At 45.4% G+C, this 20,778-nt stretch overlaps 1 protein-coding gene across 5 annotated transcripts in view; it reads left to right on the top strand.

Moving 5' to 3' along the window:
* Positions 1-20,778, top strand: part of PSD3 (pleckstrin and Sec7 domain containing 3) — a 902,747-nt gene that overhangs the window by 564,398 nt on the left and 317,571 nt on the right. For 3 of the 5 annotated variants that reach the window (XM_073636969.1, XM_073636972.1, XM_073636971.1), the window contains 2 exons: positions 10,383-10,495; positions 16,571-16,631. In XM_073636969.1, coding sequence (XP_073493070.1) covers positions 10,383-10,495; positions 16,571-16,631 — 174 coding nt within the window. The remainder of the gene's footprint in view (positions 1-10,382; positions 10,496-16,570; positions 16,632-20,778) is intronic. The other 2 variants (XM_073636968.1, XM_073636970.1) reach the window with 1 other exon arrangement.

Below are 20,778 nucleotides of genomic sequence, written 5' to 3'. Positions count from 1 at the left end.
TCCTGCTTTGCGGTATCAGCTCCCGTGTCTGAACTGAGTCCTGTATGTCTCCTGCTTTGCGGTTTCAGCTCCCGTGTCTGAACTGACTCCTTTCTGTGTTCTCTTGTCTGTCCTGTCTGAACACGCTCCTAGCCTGTTCCTCTCGCCTTCTAGTGGCCGATTTCCTAGACCCGCTCCTGTGTCTGGTCTGTCCTGTCTGAACACGCTCCTTGCCTGTTCGTTCCGCCTTCTAGTGGCCGATTTCCTAGACCCGCTCCTGCGTCTGGTCTGTCCTGTCTGAACACGCTCCTTGCCTGTTCGTTCCGCCTCTCTGGGGGCCATATTCCCAGACCCGCTCCTGTATCCCTCTGCAGTGTCGGTCTCCTCCGTACACTCAGTTCCAGTCTGAACTCTCTCCTGTCCTTTACCTGTTTTGCCTCTATGTCCGTTCCCTTCCTTTTTCTGCAGAGTCTGAACTCGTACCTAACTCCTGCTTATTGTCTCTGCAAGTACTGTGTGAGTATCTGGCTCTGTCTTTCCCTTCCTGTCTGTTCCGTGTGTACCGAGCCCTGTCCTCCCTGCTCAGCCTTGTCGGCACTCTAGCTGTGCTTGCCTGTAACCCTCTGCCTGTATTGTTCCTGAGTCCCGGTGTGTACTGGGTCCTATCCCGCCTGTGTTCCTACCTGCTAGTGCCTCCCTGTCTGCACTCTAGCTGTGCTTGCCTTTACCCCCCTGCCTGCATACCCGCCTGCCTGCATACCAGTCTGTGTGCCAGCCTACCAGCCTGTTCCTGTATTCCCCTGTGTGGGTCAACAGCCGTGTCCGGGGTCTGTCCTGGAGTAGCACCTGGTCCCTCTGCTCGGTTCCTCCTTGGTGCACTGGCGTCGTATGCCGTCGTGCGACCCTGGTCGGATCGGGTGAATACTTAGTCACGCCCCTCCAGGCATTCACTCTCCGGCACGGTCCAGTGGAATCACTACCAATCCCACGCACACGCCGCTTAGCCCGGGCGTGTGCATAACAGCATGCTCAGGCCATGGTTCCCGTTGAGCCCCACGGCCTTCGCTCTTTGAGAAGTTTTTCCAGCGAATACATGCATTAAAATAAAATAAATAAATTTTTTTCCCCCTTTAGCTGAGTTCCAGGCGAGTTACGCACCCGTCCAGATGGATCTATCAGCCCTCGTTCCTGCGGATCCGCCACGTTACTATGGGGATCCAAGACAGTGTCGTGCATTTGTGGAGCAATGCATGCTACACTTTAAGGCCTACCCTCTCTATTTTCCTTCCGATTGGGCTAAAGTGGCCTTTATGATTGACTACCTAGCGGGTGATGCCTTGAAATGGGTCACCCCCCTATGGGAAGCATGGGATCCTGTCATCCTTGACCTGCAGGCCTTCCTGGTGGCCTTTCGTATGGTCTTCGAGGACCCTAACTCTGAAGCCCCTGCTGAAGCTTCACTTCCCAATATCCCGGAGCAGCCCCGACGGGTAATGTGTGTGGGTAGCGCAATAGTCCTCCAGCCCAATGAGACTACTGCCCACCCAGAATCCTCACAGGGTGACTACGCTTTCCGGAATACTTCTCTCAACCTCAAGAGGCAGCCCAGACGTGCTAGACTTAGAGGCAAGCCGTCACGCCAGGGTCTGTCCTCCCTGAGACCTCCTGACCCCAACCTTGAAGTCCCTACTGAAGCTTCATCTCCCTGTATCCCGGAGAAACCCCAATGGGTAATGTGCGTGGGTAGTGCACCAGTTCTCCTGGCCGAAGAGACTTCTGCCCATCCAGACTCCACACAGGAGAACTTCCTGCACCCGGCATCAGATGCTTCTTTCTCTTTAACCGGTGTGCATGTCCAAGGATGCTCCAAAGCTGTGGTTACCTCAGAGTCTGTGCACCTCTACTACCTGGCGGAGGATCCCCTGTTGCCTCCTGAACCCTCCGGGATACCACTCGATGACAAATGGAGAGAGACTTCTCTACACCCGGTACTCAATACTTTGTCCGCTTCGTCCTGTGAGCCTGACAATGGGTACCCCAAAGTGGTAGTTACCTCCGAGTCTCTACACCCCTCCGACCAGGCGGAGGATCTCCAGTTGTCTCCTGAACCCTTCGGGGTGCTACCTGGTAGCGAAAGGACAGAGACTTTCCTATACTCTGTACCTGATACCTCGCTCGCTTCGTCCAGTGAGTCCAACTTAGTGTACTCCGAAGCAGAGGTTACTCCTGAGTCTCTACACCCCTCCGACCAGGCGGAGGACCTCCAGTTGTGTTCAGAATCCTTCGGGGTGCCACCTGGTGGTGAATGGACAGAGACTTTCCTATATCCTGGATCTGATACCTCGCTTGCTTCGTCCAGTGAGTCCGACCTAGTGTACTCTGAAGCAGAGGTTACCCGTGAGTCTCTACACCCCTCTGACCAGGCGGAGGACCGCCAGCTGTCTCCAGAACCCTTCGGGGTGCCACCTGGTGGTGAATGGACAGAGACTTTCCTATACTCGGTACCCGATACCTCGCCTGCTTCCTCCAGTGAGTCCGACCTAGTGTACTCTGAAGCAGAGGTTACCCGTGAGTCTCTACACCCCTCTGACCAGGCGGAGGACCGCCAGCTGTCTCCAGAACCCTTCGGGGTGCCACCTGGTGGTGAATGGACAGAGACTTTCCTATACTCGGTACCCGATACCTCGCCTGCTTCCTCCAGTGAGTCCGACCTAGTGTACTCTGAAGCAGTTGTTTTCTCTGAGCCTCTGCACTCTTCTGACCCGGCGGAGGACCTCCAGTTGTTTCCTGAATCCTCCGGGATACCACCAGATAACAAAGAGACAGTGACTTTTCCTCATTATGTACGTGATAACCCGTCTATTTCTTCCTGTGAGCTTGACAAGATGTACCTCGAAGCAGAGATTACCCTTAAGTCTCTGTCCCCCTCCAACCCAGTGAACGACTGGCCCTCGAATTCCCTGCGGAAGATTCTGGCAGGCCTGAAGAAGAGGGGGCGTAAGGGGGGAGGTACTGTAACATACCTGGCGGCGTCCTTGCATGGTGGTCCATCTCCCACTGTGCAAGAGGGCGCACTTGATCTCCTGTCCAGAATGTCTCTCTGGCTTCCCTCCATGCTGTCTGTTTGTGTCTGTTTCTGCTGCTTAAGGGCGGCGCCCGATCACTTCCTGCCTTTTGTACCTGCGGTGGGTCACACCCCTTGTGCGTCCTCAGCCTATTGCTGTCTGTCACTTGGTATATAGCTCAGCAGCTCCCTTCTATCCCTGCCTGAGCATAGTGTTTCCTTCAGTGTGTGCTTGCACTCTGAAGGTGCCAGGTCCCGTCTCTTGTCTCCTGCTTTTTGTATCAGTTCCCGTGTCTGAACTGAGTCCTGTATGTCTCCTGCTTTGCGGTATCAGCTCCCGTGTCTGAACTGAGTCCTGTATGTCTCCTGCTTTGCGGTATCAGCTCCCGTGTCTGAACTGAGTCCTGTATGTCTCCTGCTTTGCGGTATCAGCTCCCGTGTCTGAACTGAGTCCTGTATGTCTCCTGCTTTGCGGTTTCAGCTCCCGTGTCTGAACTGACTCCTTTCTGTGTTCTCTTGTCTGTCCTGTCTGAACACGCTCCTAGCCTGTTCCTCTCGCCTTCTAGTGGCCGATTTCCTAGACCCGCTCCTGTGTCTGGTCTGTCCTGTCTGAACACGCTCCTAGCCTGTTCCTCTCGCCTTCTAGTGGCCGATTTCCTAGACCCGCTCCTGTGTCTGGTCTGTCCTGTCTGAACACGCTCCTTGCCTGTTCGTTCCGCCTTCTAGTGGCCGATTTCCTAGACCCGCTCCTGCGTCTGGTCTGTCCTGTCTGAACACGCTCCTTGCCTGTTCGTTCCGCCTCTCTGGGGGCCATATTCCCAGACCCGCTCCTGTATCCCTCTGCAGTGTCGGTCTCCTCCGTACACTCAGTTCCAGTCTGAACTCTCTCCTGTCCTTTACCTGTTTTGCCTCTATGTCCGTTCCCTTCCTTTTTCTGCAGAGTCTGAACTCGTACCTAACTCCTGCTTATTGTCTCTGCAAGCACTGTGTGAGTATCTGGCTCTGTCTTTCCCTTCCTGTCTGTTCCGTGTGTACCGAGCCCTGTCCTCCCTGCTCAGCCTTGTCGGCACTCTAGCTGTGCTTGCCTGTAACCCTCTGCCTGTATTGTTCCTGAGTCCCGGTGTGTACTGGGTCCTATCCCGCCTGTGTTCCTACCTGCTAGTGCCTCCCTGTCTGCACTCTAGCTGTGCTTGCCTTTACCCCCCTGCCTGCATACCCGCCTGCCTGCATACCAGTCTGTGTGCCAGCCTACCAGCCTGTTCCTGTATTCCCCTGTGTGGGTCAACAGCCGTGTCCGGGGTCTGTCCTGGAGTAGCACCTGGTCCCTCTGCTCGGTTCCTCCTTGGTGCACTGGCGTCGTATGCCGTCGTGCGACCCTGGTCGGATCGGGTGAATACTTAGTCACGCCCCTCCAGGCATTCACTCTCCGGCACGGTCCAGTGGAATCACTACCAATCCCACGCACACGCCGCTTAGCCCGGGCGTGTGCATAACACCTTTTTCATAGCTTTGTTTGGTCTCATCAGCTGTAACCTATAGGATACCTAGTGATCATGTGTCTTATGCATTTAAAGTTATTGGCACTTATTTATTGTTTCGTATATTTAAAGGGGTTCTTTGGGCATATGATATTCATAACTTATCCTTAGAGAAGGTCTTTAAGGGATATCTGTCACCAGGTTTTTGCTACCTCATCTTAGAGCAGCCTAATGTAAGGGCAGAGACCCAGATTCTAGTGATGTAGCATTGATTGGGCTGCATTCTGCGGTTTTGATAGAATTTTTATTTATTTATTTTACTCACTTATATAGCGCCATTAATTCCACAGATCTTTACAGACATTATGGGCACTGTCCCCATTGGGGCTCACAATCTAAATTCCCTATCAGTATGTCTTTGGAGTGTGGGAGGAAACACAAATTCTAACAGTCTATTCAGTAGGACTATCAGCTGTGTATCCTCCAGACTTCTGCACAACACAACTGATGGTCCCAACCCCACTTATAAGGCAAGAAATCCCACTTATTAAATCTGACAGGGCACTCCTGTGAAGTGAAAACCATTTCCGGTGACTACCTCTAGAAGCTTATCAAGAGAATGCCAAGAGTGTGCAAAGCAGTCATCAAAGCAAAAGGAGGCTACTTTGAAGAACCTAGAATATAAGACATATTTTCAGTTGTTTCACACTTTTTTGTTAAGTATATAATTCCACATGTGTTAATTCATAGTTTTGATGCCTTCAGTGTGAATGTACAATTTTCAAAGTCATGAAAATGCTGAAAAATCTTGAAATGAGAAGGTGTGTCCAAACTTTTGGTCTGTACTGTATATAAAAAATACACACGTGTATATATAAACATATATTTTTTCACTTAGGTGTGTACTCACTTTTGTTGCCGGCAGTTTAGACCTTAATGACTGTGTGTTGGGTTATTTAGAGGGCACATCAAATTTACACTGTTGTGCAAGCTGTACATTGACTACTACTACTACTACTGTACACTGAATACTACATTGTATGAAAGTGTCATATCTTCAATGTTGTCCCATGAAAAGATATAATAAAGGGAACACTTAAACAATAGAATATAACTCCAAGTAAATCAAACTTCTGTGAAATCAAACTGTCCACTTAGGAAGCAACACTGATTGACAATCAATTTCACATGCTGTGGTGCCAATGGAATAGACAATAGATGGAAATTATTGGCAATTATCAAGACACCCTCAATAAAGGAGTGGTTCTGCAGGTGGGGACCACAGACCACATCTCAGTACCAATACTTTCTGGCTGATGTTTTGGTCACTTTTGAATGTTGGCTGTGCTTTCACACTCGTGGTAGCATGAGACGGACTCTACAACCCACAGAAGTTGCCCAGGTAGTGCAGCTCATCCAGGATGGCACATCAATGCGAGCTGTGGCAAGAAGGTTTGCTGTGTCTGTCAGCGTAGTGTCCAAAGGCTGGAGGCGCTAACAGGAGACAGGCCAGTACACCAGGAGACGTGGAGGGGGCCTTAGGAGGGCGACAACCCAGCAGCAGGACCGCTACCTCCGCCTTTGTGCAAGGAGGAACAGGAGGAGCACTGCCAGAGCCCTGCAAAATGACCTCCAGCAGGCCACAACTGTGCATGTGTCTGCACAAACGGTTAGAAACCGTCTCCATGAGGGTGGTATGAGGGCCCGACGTCCACAGATGGGGGTTGTGCTCACAGCCCAACACCGTGCAGGACGCTTGGCATTTGCCACAGAACACCAGGATTGGCAAAGTCACCACTGGCGCCCTGTGCTCTTCACAGATGAAAGCAGGTTCACACTGAGCACATGTGACAGACGTGACAGAGTCTGGAGATGCCGTGGGGAGCGATCTGCTGCCTGCAACATCCTTCAGCATGGCCGGTTTGGCAGTGGGTCAGTAATGGTGTGGGGTGCCATTTCTTTGGAGGGCCGCACAGCCCTCCATGTGCTCACCAGTGGTAGCCTGACTGCCATTAGGTACCGAGATAAGAACCTCAGACCCCTTGTGAGACCATATGCTGGTGCGGTTGGCCCTGGGTTCCTCCTAATGCAGGACAATGCCAGTCCTCATGTAGCTGGAGTGTGTCAGCAGTTCCTGCAAGATGAAGGCATTGAAGCTATGGACTGGCCCGCCCGTTCCCCAGACCTGAATCCGATTGAGCACATCTAGAACATCATGTCTCGCTGCATCCACCAACAGACTGTCCAGGAGTTGGCGGATGCTTTAGTCCAGGTCTGGGAGGAGATCCCACAGGAGACCATCCTCAACTTCATCAGGAGCACGCTCAGGCGTTGTAGGGAGGTCATACAGGCACGTGGAGGCCACACACAATACTGAGCCTCATTTTGACTTGTTTTGAGAACATCACATCAAAGTTGGATCAGCCTGTAGTGTGTTTTTCCACTTTAATTTTGGGGGTGACTCCAAATCCAGGCCTCCATTGGTTAATACATTTGATTTCCATTCATGATTTTTGTGTGATTTTGTTGTCAGCACATTCAACTTTGTACATTACAAAGTATTCAATAAGAATATTTTATTCATTCAGATCTAGGGTGTGTTATTTGAGTGTTCCCTTTATTTTTTTGAGCAGTGTATATACTGTGGTAAAGCGACTTGCTTGGTTCTCTAGAGGCAGACACAGGGGACACGGTTCGGGTAAACTTCCTGCGGGTTTATTGTGTGGCATAAACTTCAGTGTCCCATAAAAATAAACCGTCCCTCTCGGGGTTAACGGGAAAACAAAAGATAAAGTATAACAGAGTCCTTTACCCGCTCCAGGTAGTACAGTGAAGTCTCAGCAACACCAGTCCTCCGGTGTTGCTCTCTCGCTTCAGCCCAACACAGCCTGGAGACTTCACTCTCCAGACTACATACTACAGACAGGAAAAAATAGTGACTGAGCATTTAAACCTTGCTCAGCCACACCCTGAGGGGATGTAGTGTGAATGGCTTCCCACCCTCTTTGCCATTCACAAAAAAGCACACCCTTTAAGTGAGTTAACCTCAAGCATATAACATGCTGGCAGAAATTTTGTGGGTTTCAGCTCACACCGGTTAGCAACCTGAGTGACACATACCTCCCCTCATATATCACACCAGTGACTCTGTCACAATACACATACATGCACACACACTCTCTCGCTTTCTCTCTATTTATCTATCTATCTATCTATCTATCTATCTATCTATCTATATATATATATATATATATATATATATATATAATATATGCACAGTGGGGAAAAAAAGTATTTAGTCAGCCACCAATTGTGCAAGTTCTCCCACTTAAAAAGATGAGAGAGGCATGTAATTGACAACTATGAGGTACAAAGATGAGAAAACAAATCCTGAAAATCACATTGTCTGATGTGGAAAGAATTTTTTTCAAATTTTGGTGGAAAGTAAGTATTTGGTCAATTACAAAAGTTCATCTCAATACTTTGTTATATATCCTTTGTAGCCAATGACAGAGGTCAAATGTTTTCTGTAAGTCTTCACAAGGTTTGGCACACACTGTTGCTGGTATGTTGACCTATTTCTCCATGCAGATCTCCTCTAGAGCAGTGATGTTTTGGGGCTGTCACTGGGCAACACGGACTTTCAACTCCCTCCAAAGGTTTTCTATAGGGTTTAGATCTGGAGACTGGCTAGGTCACTCCAGAACCTTATAATGCTTCTTACGAAGCCACTCCTTCGTTGCCCTGACGGTGTGCTTGGGATCATTGTCATGCTGAAAGACCCAGCCACGTTTCATCTTCAATGCCCTTGCTGACGTAAGGAGGTTTGCACTCAAAATCTCACAATACATGGCCCCATTCACTCTTTCCACCCCCATGCTTCACAGTAGGTATGGTGTTCTTTGGATGCAACTCGGCATTCTTTCTCCTCCAAATACGCCGAATTGTGATTCTACCAAACAGTTCTACTTTGGTTTCATCTGACCATATGACATTCTGCCAATACTCTTCTAGATCATCCAAATGCTCTCTAGCAGACTTCAGACGGGCCAGGACATGTAATTGCTTAAGCAGGGGGACACGTCTGGCACTGCAGGATCTGAGTACCTGGTGGCATAGTGTGCTACTGATGGTAGCCTGTGTAACGTTGGTCCCAGCTCTCTGCAGGTCATTCACTAGGTCCCCCCGAGTGGTTCTGGGATTTTTGCTCACCGTTCTTAAAATCATTTTGACCCCACAGGGTGAGATCTTGTGTGGAGCCCCAGATCGAGGAAGATTATCAGTGGTCTTGTATGTCTTCCATTTTCTAATTATTGCTCCCACAGTTGATTTCTTTACACCAAGCTGCTTTCCTATTGCAGATTCAGTCTTCCCAGCCTGGTGCAGGGCTACAATTTTGTTTCTGGTGTCCTTCGACAGCTCTTTGGTCTTTACCATAGTGGAGTTTGGAGTGTGACTGTTTGAGGTTGCAGACAGGTGTCTTTTATATTGATAACAAGTTCAAACAGGTGCCAGTACTACAGGTAATGAGTGGAGGACAGAGGAGCCTCTTAAAGCAGAAGTTACAGGTCTGTGAAAGCCAGAAATCTTGCTTGTTTGTAATTGACCAAATACTTATTTTCCACCAAAATTTAAAAAAAAAATTCTTTCCAAATCAGACATGTGATTTCCAGGATTTGTTTTCTTATTATGATGTCAATTACAGGCCTCTCTTATCTTTTTCAGTGGGAGAACTTGCACAATTGGTGGCTGACTAAATACTTTTTCCCCCACTGTATATATGTATATTGTGACAGAGTCACTGGTTTTATATGAAAGGGGAGGTATGTGTCACTCAGGATGCTCTCCTGTGTGATCTAAGACCTACTTAATTTCTGTCAGGAAGTTATATGCTGCGGGTTACCTCTTTAAAAGGGTGTGTTTTTATGGGAATGACGTAGAGATGGGAGGGAAGTCATTCCCCATACCTCCCCCCCCAGGGTGTTGCTGAACAGGGTTTAAATGTTCAGTCAGTTTGTTTTCCTGTGTGGAGTGTGTGGTCTGAAGATTGAAGTCTCCAGGCTGTGTGTGGCTGATGCCAGAAAGCAACACCGGATGACTGGTGTTGCTGAAACTTCACAGCACTATCTGCAGCCGGCAAAGGCTTTGCTGGCTAGAGGACTCTGTTATATTTCATCTTTTGTTTCCCGTTAACCCCAAGAGGGTCTGTTTATTTTTATGGGATGCTGCTGGAGTTTATGCCGCACAATAAACCCACAGGAAGTTTACTCAAACCGTGTGTCCTGTGTCTGCCTCCGGAGAGCCAAGCAAGTCAATTTACCACAGTTGGTGTGAGAGTGTTGGCAAAGATCCAGGAACACGTGTACCTGCCACAGAAGAACGGTGGATGTCCTGCGTGAAGGCCGTCAGCCAGCCAGAGATGTCTGGAAACATGGAGGAGCTTATTAAGCATTTAGTCCAGAGCCAGCAGCAGCAACATCTGCAGCATCTGCAACAATTACAGCAACATGTTTATTGGTTTTGCTGCCTTCATTCTGAATCTACAACAATTTTCCAATAAGAAAAATAATTGCATGAACAGGTGTGTCCAAATTTTTGCCTTCTACTGTATGATAGGCTTATTATGGGTCCAGTTTGCAGGTGGTCTTTGTTCACATACATTCTAAGTGGTACTGCAGAATTAAAGGCACATATCCCGCACCACACCTTACACTCTCCACCAACATACATTCTGATAAAGTTACACATGTCAATCAGTAAGAAATAAGTAAGTGACAGGGAAAGAAGTAATGGCAAAAAAACTGACTTATGTTAACTTGTATTTTGCTTGTAAGTTTATGTTTGTTCTGTCTTTTTAACAGGAGTTTCTTTAAAGCCTTCTCACTTATTGGGGAAACTCAGGAAAGGGAGAGAGTATTAATCCACTTCTCCAACAGATACTTTCAATGCAATCCAAATACAATATTTTCTCCAGGTATGCAATATCCTAATATTGATGTGTTTCTGTTATATTCAATACATGAAAACATTGTTTTAATCAAATACTTGCTAATATTATATTGATTCCATATTGGGAAACTTTCTTCAAAGTGTCATCATTAACCTGTTAGAATTATATTACATGTTAGGGCCATTAATTATTTTACTCATGTCCCTGACATACAACTTTCCAATGTACTCTGCTATTGGTTCTGAACACAATAGGAAATTACAAGATTTCTGCATGTTACTGCGCCTTGTAGGAGAAGTTTCCAAAATGATGACCCTTTTCTCGCATTCTGCATCTACTGGTTGGAGTTGTACTATTATCTGGCTGCTTTTTGTATTTACGCTGCACAAAATAATGGTATTACAGAGAAACCTGCTTCATTTTAGCTGTTCACTTCTGCACTTAGACCAGAAATAAGTGCACGTTTTCTAAAAGAAAGCAGAGAGATCTAAAATTAACAATATCAGACTCTGTTTACACCAAATTTTGGTTTATGTTCAGTATATTTGTCAGCAAAATGTTCTAACCTGCATAGCAAACCTAAATCCCCATTGTAGTGTACAGTTGCATACATTGCGAATACTGCAGAGGTGTATCTAGGTTTTCATAGAATGTTAGTGTTGGAAGGGACCTCCAGGATCAATGCCGAATTCACTAAACCATCTCAGAAAGATATAAAAAAAATATATAGCTGCACTCTAGGTTGATAGAATGGTAAATTTAGACAATTGGAACTGCATTACTGCCATGAAAAATAGATATTTGCTACATTATGTACATGTGGAATTTTGTAAAAATGGAATAGCAATATTGCTCTAGAAAAATTTACAGTAGAAGGAAGGTACTTAGCACATAAATTGGCCAATGTGTATGAGCCCAACAGCCAATAGCAAAGCATACCTTGTTGTTGGGTCCTTGTCCTGATAAAAAAATCCCTGTCCTAATGAAAAACCTCTCTTGGACTAAAAAGCCTACAATTTATGGGGCAGGAAGGAATCAGCTAATTAAAACAACCTACGGCTGATGGGAATAGGAGTGCACAGGAGTTTGCTACAAATAAAATAACTGATCAGCACCTCCTAGCTAGTGTCAACAGGTGCCAGCTAAGACAACAGTTATGAAAACTAGCTAGGAGGTGCTGGTCAGTTTTTATATTCATCTCAGACAGATGTCTGTCCAGCCTCTGTTTGAAGACGTCCATTGAAGGAGAACTCACCACCTCTCGTGGCAGCCTGTTCCACTCATTGATCACCCTGTCAAAAAGTTTTTTTCTAATATCTAATCTATGTCTCCTCCCATTCAGTTTCATCCCATTGCTTCTAGTCTTTCTTTGTACAAGTGAGAATAAAGCTGATTTCTCTACAGTGACAGCCCTTGAGATATTTGTAGACAGCTATTAAGTTTCCTCTCAGTCTTCTCTTTTGAAAGCTAAACATTTCCAAATCCTCTAACCGTTCCTCGTAGGACATTGTTTGTAGACCGGTCTCTCTTCTATGAATTTGCTCCAGTTTTTCCATGTCTTTTTTAAAATGTGGTGCCCAGAACTGGACACAGGATTCCAGATGAGGTCTGACCAAGGAGGTGTAGAGGGGGATAATTACTTCACATGATTTAGACTGTATGCTTCTGTTAATGCAATCCAGAATTGTGTTTGCTTTTTATGCTGCTGCATCACACTGTTGACTCATGTTCAGTCTGTGATCTATTAGTATACCCAAGTCTTTTTCACATGTGCTTAGCTCTATTCCTCCCATTTTGTATCTGCTTTTTTTTCATTTTTCTTGCCCAGATATAGGATGTTGCATTTTTCCCTGTTAAAACCATTCTGTTAGTTGCTGCCCACAGTTCCAGTTTGTTTAGATCTTTTTGAATCCTTTCTCTGCCTTCTCTAGTGTTAGCTATCCCTCCTAGCTTTCTATCATCAGCAAATGTAATCAGTTTACCCTCAAATCTTTCATCTTAATCATTGATAAAGATGTTTAAGAACACAGGGCCCAGGACAGAGCCTTGTGGTACCCCACTTGAGACTTTCTTCCAACTGGATGTGCAACCATTTTTCTGGCACCCAGGGAAAGAATTCAGTTTGGCGCCCCACACCAAAGCACATATGCGATTTTCCACTTAGTCACGTGCCAATGAGCTGCTCTCTCTAATTCTCTCAATAGTCAGTGAAAAACAGAGAAGCAGGAAGAGAAGCTCGTTGTCACATGACCATAAGTATGAAAATCGCATATGAATGAAGTGGCCATTGGATGACTGCTGGAACCAGCAAGCAGAGCTGAATCCTGACAGTGAGGATATTACACACTGTTAGGATTGGCTACAGGACTTATAATTAAAGGGCTTATCCAGGTTTGAGGTGAAAGTCTGCAGTCACTGTATGTGATTTCAGTCTTCTGAATTCTCACAGCGCATGCACTGCACACTTTTAGGATTCTCCCTTGCACAAGTATGTGATTTGTATACTACTGGCCACATTCCGACTGGACTTGTCCTGCCTCGCTCAATTCATTTTCATTGAATGAGGCCACGCATGTCTAGTCGGCATGTGACTGCATGTATGCCAATCGCCGACACAAGAGAATTTTGACATTGTGCAGTGCACAATGTGAGAATTCAGAAGTCTACAGTCATGTAGAATGACTGCGGATTCATCACAAACGTGGACAACCCCTTTAATGCTCCTAGCATAAATAAAAATATGAGAATTAGGCAGTATCACAAAAAACATTTACATCTAGGTACCTTATAGATGACGTGGTTTCTGGAGTCGTTTTTTCTTTCTTTTCTTATTCATTTTGTCCAGACTCCATGATGACTCTTCACACCCACAGCTTATCTCTGCAGACTTCCATCTTCTCCAGGCTTGTGCAGCACATCCCCACACAATGCCCTTAGAGATAGCAGTGTCATTATAATGCTCCTGAATAAAAATATCTGCCCTACGCTGAATCCTTGAATAAATAATTGCGACTCACTATATTCCCTGCACAAAATATGACCAGCACACTGTCCCTCTTATGGTACATGCCTTCCACACTGCCCTCGCCTTTCCATATTTGGACCCACTTCACACTGTCCTCTCACGCTATGTCCCCCCTATAGGGCCCAGTCTCTATATTGTGCCCCCTCATCACACCCCCACCCTCCTTGGCTTACTATTCCTTCGTGGCTGTGCCCTTACACTGTTCCCCCATGCTACCCCCCCACACTACTTAGTCTTTATTTTGTGCCCACTCACAATTTTCTCTCCCCATACTGTCTCCTCGCACTATTCCCCTTAATAGTCTCCTCACACATTTCCCCCTCCCTCCTCAAACATTTACTCTCTCACTTTCCATACTGCCTGCTCACTCATCCCACTACTCCCCATACTGTGTCCGCACCCATCCCATCACCCTCGCTCTCCATAATGTGTCCGCATACATTTTCCCCTCGCTCCTCATACTCTGTCAGCACCCACCCCGTTACTCACCTTGCTGTGTCTGCACCCATCCCCCTAAACATGCCCCACATCTCACCCCTCATATTGTGTCTTCAAATTTCTCCCGCTCTCCATATAGTGTCTGCACCTGTCCCTTACTTGCTCCCCAAACTTGTGTCCTCAAATCTCCCCCAGTCCCGTTACAGTAAATCTTCACCACCACGGTAAATAGCCCCCACACTCTGTAAATAGCCCCTACACACTGTAAATCCCCCTCCCCGTTACATTTAATCTTCGGTGTCTTCAGCTCCACTAATGTGGAGCACTTGCCACCAATGTGCGTCGAGGAGTGACATCAGCAGCGTGATCACATGACCTGATTACGCTACTGGCTTCACTCTAACATGGCAGTCAGAGCTTCAATAGTATTTGTATCTGAAAGACGCAAGTACAATTGAATACTGGAAGCCAGCTGTCAGCTTGACAGCCGGCTCAGAGAACTACCGACTCCCAGTCCGGGGGAACAGCAAAATGCAGCCGCTGGGGGAAACACTTCAGACCGCCGCATTAGGTGGCCTGACTGTGCCCCCCTGCCGGCTTCACCCGGAGCACATGCCCCGGGTCGGCTGCTTCCCCGTAGATATGCCTCTCGCGAATAGACTCTCATGTCTTCATTTTTGGTTAATTTTATTGAATGCTTGAAATGCAGTCTTATACATCCAATGACCCAACATATTTGTGACACTAGTCACTACTCAAGGAAAAGCCATGAGGCCAGGGTAGTCAAGAGATCCTGGGTCAGATACCAAGAGAGCTCATTGTAATCTAAGGGGAAAGTCAGGTCAGGGTCCCAGGTCAGAATTCCAGGAAGGTAGCTGATCAAGAAAAAGGGGCTAGGCAAATGGATGGTCAAAGTCCAATCCAAGGTTGGGCAATAAAGATCAGAATATAAGAACTTAGAGTACAGAGTAAACACACACCACTTGAGCTAAGCTACAACTGGCTGTAATTGGATGGCTGAGCTGTCCATCAAAATACTGACAGCAGAGCATGTCCCAGCCCTAGATTGGACTACTGAACTGTCAATCACCACGTCCAGACACACCAATAGGAGGAATCGTGACAATATGTCTGAATAATGTCCTTTCTGCTTAAGTTTGGGTGGTATGTGGTGTATAGTGTTATATTAAGAAGGGTACTTAATTGCTCAGAGGCTTCTAGCTTTTTTAAGATTCTGTAGTGGTAAAGGGGTTGTCTGGGATCAACAAAATTAACTCAAGAGGGAAATTCTGTATGAGAATGAAAGATGTATTATTTACCTGCTAAATCTTTTGCAACTTCAACACTCCCTGACAGGTTTCCTGTGCTGCATAGATGACGTCACATCAATGCATATGATCGCTGCTGCGAGGCGTTTTCAGGGATAATCCGATCTATAGATTACATTCTACAGCATCTTTTTATACCTCTGTGTCTTCTTTTTATCTCTTTTTCACCCTAGAAATGTATGAATAAATTAAAAGGAACCTGGCAACATGAGTAAGTGACTTGCTCTGTTGATACTGTCAGGTATATTTTCTTTGAAACACTTTGATGGAGGACTATGTAGGAAACATACAGTGTGGGGGTCATTATACTGTTTGTAGGGCTATATTGGGGCCATTGTACAGTGTGGGGGCCTATTATTATAGGAGCCATTATATTGTGAGGGGGGGCTTATACTGTGGGGGGTATTATTCAGTGTGAGGATCATTATACTATGTGGGGATCATTATATTGTGTGAAGGGCTGTAAGAGGCCATTATACAATGTGTGGGGCCATTATACATTGTGGAGGGCTGTGTGAGGACATCATACTCTGTATGGAGGGCTGATTGGTGGCCTTTATTCTGTATGGAGGGCTGTGTGGGGTCCATGATACTGTATAGAGGGCCATGATACTGTGTTTATGGCTGAGTAGGGGCCATCATATTGTGTGAACGCTGTGGGAGCCTTATACTGTGTTGGGGTCACTGTGGGGGCCATCATACTTGTGTTGGAGTCACTGATGGCATCATACTTTGTGAGGGATCTGTGGGGGTAGCATACTTTGCGGGGGAGGGTGGGCACTGTGAAATTAACATACTGTGCGTATGGAGGAATTCACTGTGGGGGTATCATACTGAGTTTGGGAGGCACTATTATTGGCATCATACTTTATGGAGTGGGAATACTAAGGGGCTTCAATAGGATCAAAATTACATTGGAATGGCTGCAAAGTTGTGAAATATAGCCCCCATGAGATGCCGCAGAATTTTTTATTTTTTTTCAGGGGGCCCTATTAGGCTCTATGATATTTATGTACACTCCTGACTTACGGGTGTCTCTTTATACAGTACACATAAATAGCAGCAGTTGGATCCTGTCTCTGATACATGCTGACCATAGTTTGGGCACCCACCTATTTGTCAATTTATACATACATTTTAGGAGAAAAAACATTTTTACTAGAAATGACACAACACGGAATTATAAGTAAAGGTGCTCCAGAATTGTTATTTCAAAGTAATACAATTATTTACTATAAAAGATGTCAGCAGAGCCCTTTTCCGAGGCGTGTATTTCTACAATAATGTGTCTATTTCCATATTTTGTAGATGGCATCCACTGTCTTACCTGTGCAATTATGCTTCTCAATACTGATCTTCATGGACATGTAAGTATTCGCATGAATAATACATCATTGTGGCTTCAAACATAAGAATATTAATTCTTCAGACACAAGACAAAACACAAACAGGTGTACTGTCAGCTGCCTAGAGACTGTCTGGAAGGAAAATCACTTGTGAAATACTTGGAGTTTATGATAGCAGATATGTAATTGCAGTCAGAAACATCAGGAAATTGTGAGGCTGAAGCGGTATTCTAGTAAATACCTTTCATATCTGAACTTGGAGATTCACTTCTTACTTTCCTTCCCTTCTGTTATTCTAATAATGAGAAGCAGGATCTCCTTTATCCGGGAATATATAAGGGTCGTGTGTGTGGTCGGAAAAATGATGTAGGACTAAGGCTGGGTTCAGACAGATGGACTGTATTTTCAGTTCTTGTTCTCATTGTATAGCACACTGATCCAGTAATAAACAGTGTGCATCTGCACACCAACAAAAAACCACGGCATGCACTAGTCTAGTCCGATTTATGGACCAAAATAGTAGATATCAGTAACAGGCTACTCCTGAGGATGAGCACACAGAGCTTCACACTGTGCCAGTCATATCCGCAATTTGCGGACATGACTGGCCCAGGTTTTATAGGGAATCTGTCAGCTGGTTTTTGTCATGTAATCTGAGAGCAGCATTATGTAGGGCAAGAGAGCCTGATTCTAGGGATATATCACTTGGTGTAGTTTTAATAGAATCCCTGTTTTTTTCAATTACCGTATATACAGTGTGGGAAAATAAGTATTTGATACACTGCCGATTTTGCAAGTTTTCCCACCTATAAAGAATGGAGAGGTCTGTAATTTTTATCGTAGGTACACTTCACCTGTGAGAGATAGAATCTAAAAAAAAATCCAGAAAATCACATTGTATGATTTTTACATAATTAATTTGCATATTATTGCATGAAATAAGTATTTGATACAATAGAAAAACAGAACTTAATATTTGGTACAGAAACCTTTGTTTGCAATTACAGAGGTCAGATGTTTCCTGTAGTTCATAACCAAGTTTGCACACCCTGCAGCAGGGATTTTGGCCCACTCCTCCATACAGATCTTCTCCACATCTTTCAGGTTTCAGGACTGTCGCTGGGCAACATTTTCAGCTCCCTCCAAATATTTTCTATTGGGCTCAGGTCTGGAGACTGGCTTGGTCACTACAGGACCTTGAAATGGAGCCACTCCTTAGTTGCCCTGGCTGTGTGTTTCGGGTCATTGTCAGGCTCAAAGACCGAAGCCATGACCCATCTTCAATGCTCTTACTGAGGGATGGAGATTGTTGGCCAAAATCTCACGATACATGACCCCATCTGTCCTCCCTTCAGTACAGTGCAGCCATCCTGTCCCCTTTGCAGAAAAGTACTCCCAAAGTTTGATGTTTCCACCACCATTCTTCATGGTTGGGACAGTGTTCTTACACTTCTTCCTCCAAACACGGCGAGTGGAGTTGATAACAAAAAGTTCTATTTTGATCTCATCTCACCACATAATCTTCTACCATGCCTCCTCTGGATCATCCAGATGATCATTGGCAAACTTCAAGAGGCCAGGACATGTGCTGGCGTGAGCAGAGGAACCTTGCATGACCTGCAGGATTTTAATCCATGATGGCGTAGTGTTTTACTAATGGTAATGTTTGAGACTGTGGTCCTAGCTTTCTTCAGGTCATTGACCAGGTAGTTCTGGGCTGATTTCTGACCTTTTTCAGAATCATCCTTACCCCACAAGGCGAGATCTTGCATGGAGCCACAGACCGAGGAATATTCACAGTCATCTTATGTTTTTTCCATTTTCTAATAATTGCGCCTACAATTGTTACCTTATTAACAAGCTGCTTGCCTATTGTCCTGTAGCCCATCCTAGCCTTGTGCAGGTCTACAATTTTGTCCCTGGTGTCCTTAGACAGTTCTTTGGTCTTGGCCATGGTGGAGAGGTTGGATTTTGATTGATTGAGTGTGTAGACAGGTGTCTTTTATACAGTAACAAGTTCGTACTGGTGCAATTAATAGGTGTAATGAGTGCAGAGTAGCAGAGCTTCTTAAAGAAAAACGAACAGGGCTGTGAGAGCCAGAATTCTTGCTGGTTGGTAGGTGATCAAATACTTATTTCATGCCATAAAATGCAATTTAATTATTTAAAAATCATACAATGTGATTTTCTCGTTTTATTTTTAGATTCTGTCTCTCACAGGTGAAGTGTACCTACGATAAAAATTACAGACCTCTCCATTCTTTGTAGGTGGGAAAACTTGCAAAATCGGCAGTGTATCAATTACTTATTTTCCCCACTGTATGTAGCAGTGGTCATAATGCTAAGCTGTATATAACCCCGCACACACAACTGATTGGCAGCTTTATGTGTCAGCAGGCTGCTAATCGGTGGTGGTTGCAGAGTTACACAGATTAGCATGACAGACGTGTATGTGACACCTAGCCAGGCAGTGATAATCTCCTGCTGATAAAACACTGATTGTATTGAAACTTGTAACGTCCATTGCCGTGCATACCGCACAGGCTTTCGGCAGCACACCTAGTGCGCACATATGTGCTCCCCTGCTCTTAAAGGGGCAGCGCGCGCACCTGCAAAGATGCTCCAAACCAATAGCTGGGAGGCATCTTGTATAAAAAGCACCCTCCCGAATAGGGAGGTGCCTGAGCAACCACTATAGTTTGTTAGTGGTAGTGTTTGTACAACTGTATGTTGATGTTGCCTGGTGCCCTGTCCTTAGTCCATTATAGTAATTTCCTTATCCAGTGTCGTTCCTTTAGTCCTTGCATCGTTTTCTGAGACCTGTGTGTCTGAACAAGTACCTGTCTCCAAGGTCCTCGTTGTTTGTACTGTCTGTCAGTCTCCGAATCCTTCCTGTCTGTGATTTTGCTCCCATGTTCTCGTCCAACGATTCCAACCCCCTGGGATCAGCAGCTGCGGTAGCGGGGACTGCCTAAGATTGGTACCTGGTGGCTACCTGCTGCTCAAGCCTGACTCCACCTTCAGGAACTTCAGTGAACACCAGGTAGTCGCTTATCTACACCCCTCCTAGGCAAGCCAGGGCCCGTGGCACAGTGGGTCCATGAACCATGTGTGCCACCGGCGAGCATAACAAAACTACAGCACGCAGCCTAGTAAGTGACAAATATGGTAGCTGGAATCAGGATCTCTTGCCCTATATTGTGCTGCTCTCAGATGAAAGACGCATTCCCATCAAAATTCTAATGATGACTCATGCAATGAAGGAGACTTTCTGTTTCTATATAGAGCTCAGAAGGATTCAGCTAGTCTGTTTTTTAATCATGTGATGTCATCGACCTAATGGAAGAGAGAAGAATTAACTGGATAGAAAGGCCAAAAAGTACACAGTGCTATATAATATGATTGTAATTTATTAAGAGGATAAAAACTTTGATGGGAGTGCTTCTTTAAATTGTAAATACCTGCTGACAGATTCCCTTTAATATGGCTGTCTAAACCCAGCCTGCATAAACGTTTGTATGAATGTAAGGAATAACTGCATAGCTGAATGCAAAGATAATCATCTCTAAATCTGCCCTTCCCATAACTGCATACCATTACCTATACTGGAACATTAGAAAGCAGGTGAGAAATACAAGATAAATAAACTAATTTGGTATCTTACTTTTTTTTCCTTTATCCTTATGGTTGTCTTTTTGGACTTCTTGTGTTACTTTAATCTCTAGGTGGTAAGTTGAATATTTTTATATCTTGTAATATGTCTGTCTCCCACACAATCCCCATGTAATCATTTCATATAATAACATGTAACTATTATATAAACATGCATGAACATACATTAGACTTCATAACCTTAATATTCTGCAAGTGTGCGAGAAGTGTTTGTCCCACAATAGACCGTTATCGCCTAGCCGCAGAATAATGCTAAATGCCTGATCTCTAGGGATCCCGCTGATGGCACCTCCACAGACTCTAGAACAAGGCTCTTGTGCCCCAGCTGTGCCACCAGGAGAGTTTATGGGTCAAGCATGCTCCAACTAAAGTTAATATCCTGTGTTCTACTTAGACCCATCCAGAATTTTGGGAAATTACTGTTCAAGCTATTTTCTGATGTTTTCTAAATTGCAGGTTCTCAGTGAATCTCTGAGTTAATATATGAAACTGAGTGAG

This window comes from Phyllobates terribilis, unplaced genomic scaffold (assembly GCF_046119375.1).
Source record: "Phyllobates terribilis strain yellow unplaced genomic scaffold, ASM4611937v1 Scaffold_1__5_contigs__length_1240528914, whole genome shotgun sequence".
NCBI lineage: Eukaryota > Metazoa > Chordata > Amphibia > Anura > Dendrobatidae > Phyllobates > Phyllobates terribilis.
This window is presented reverse-complemented; position numbering and strand designations above follow the sequence as displayed.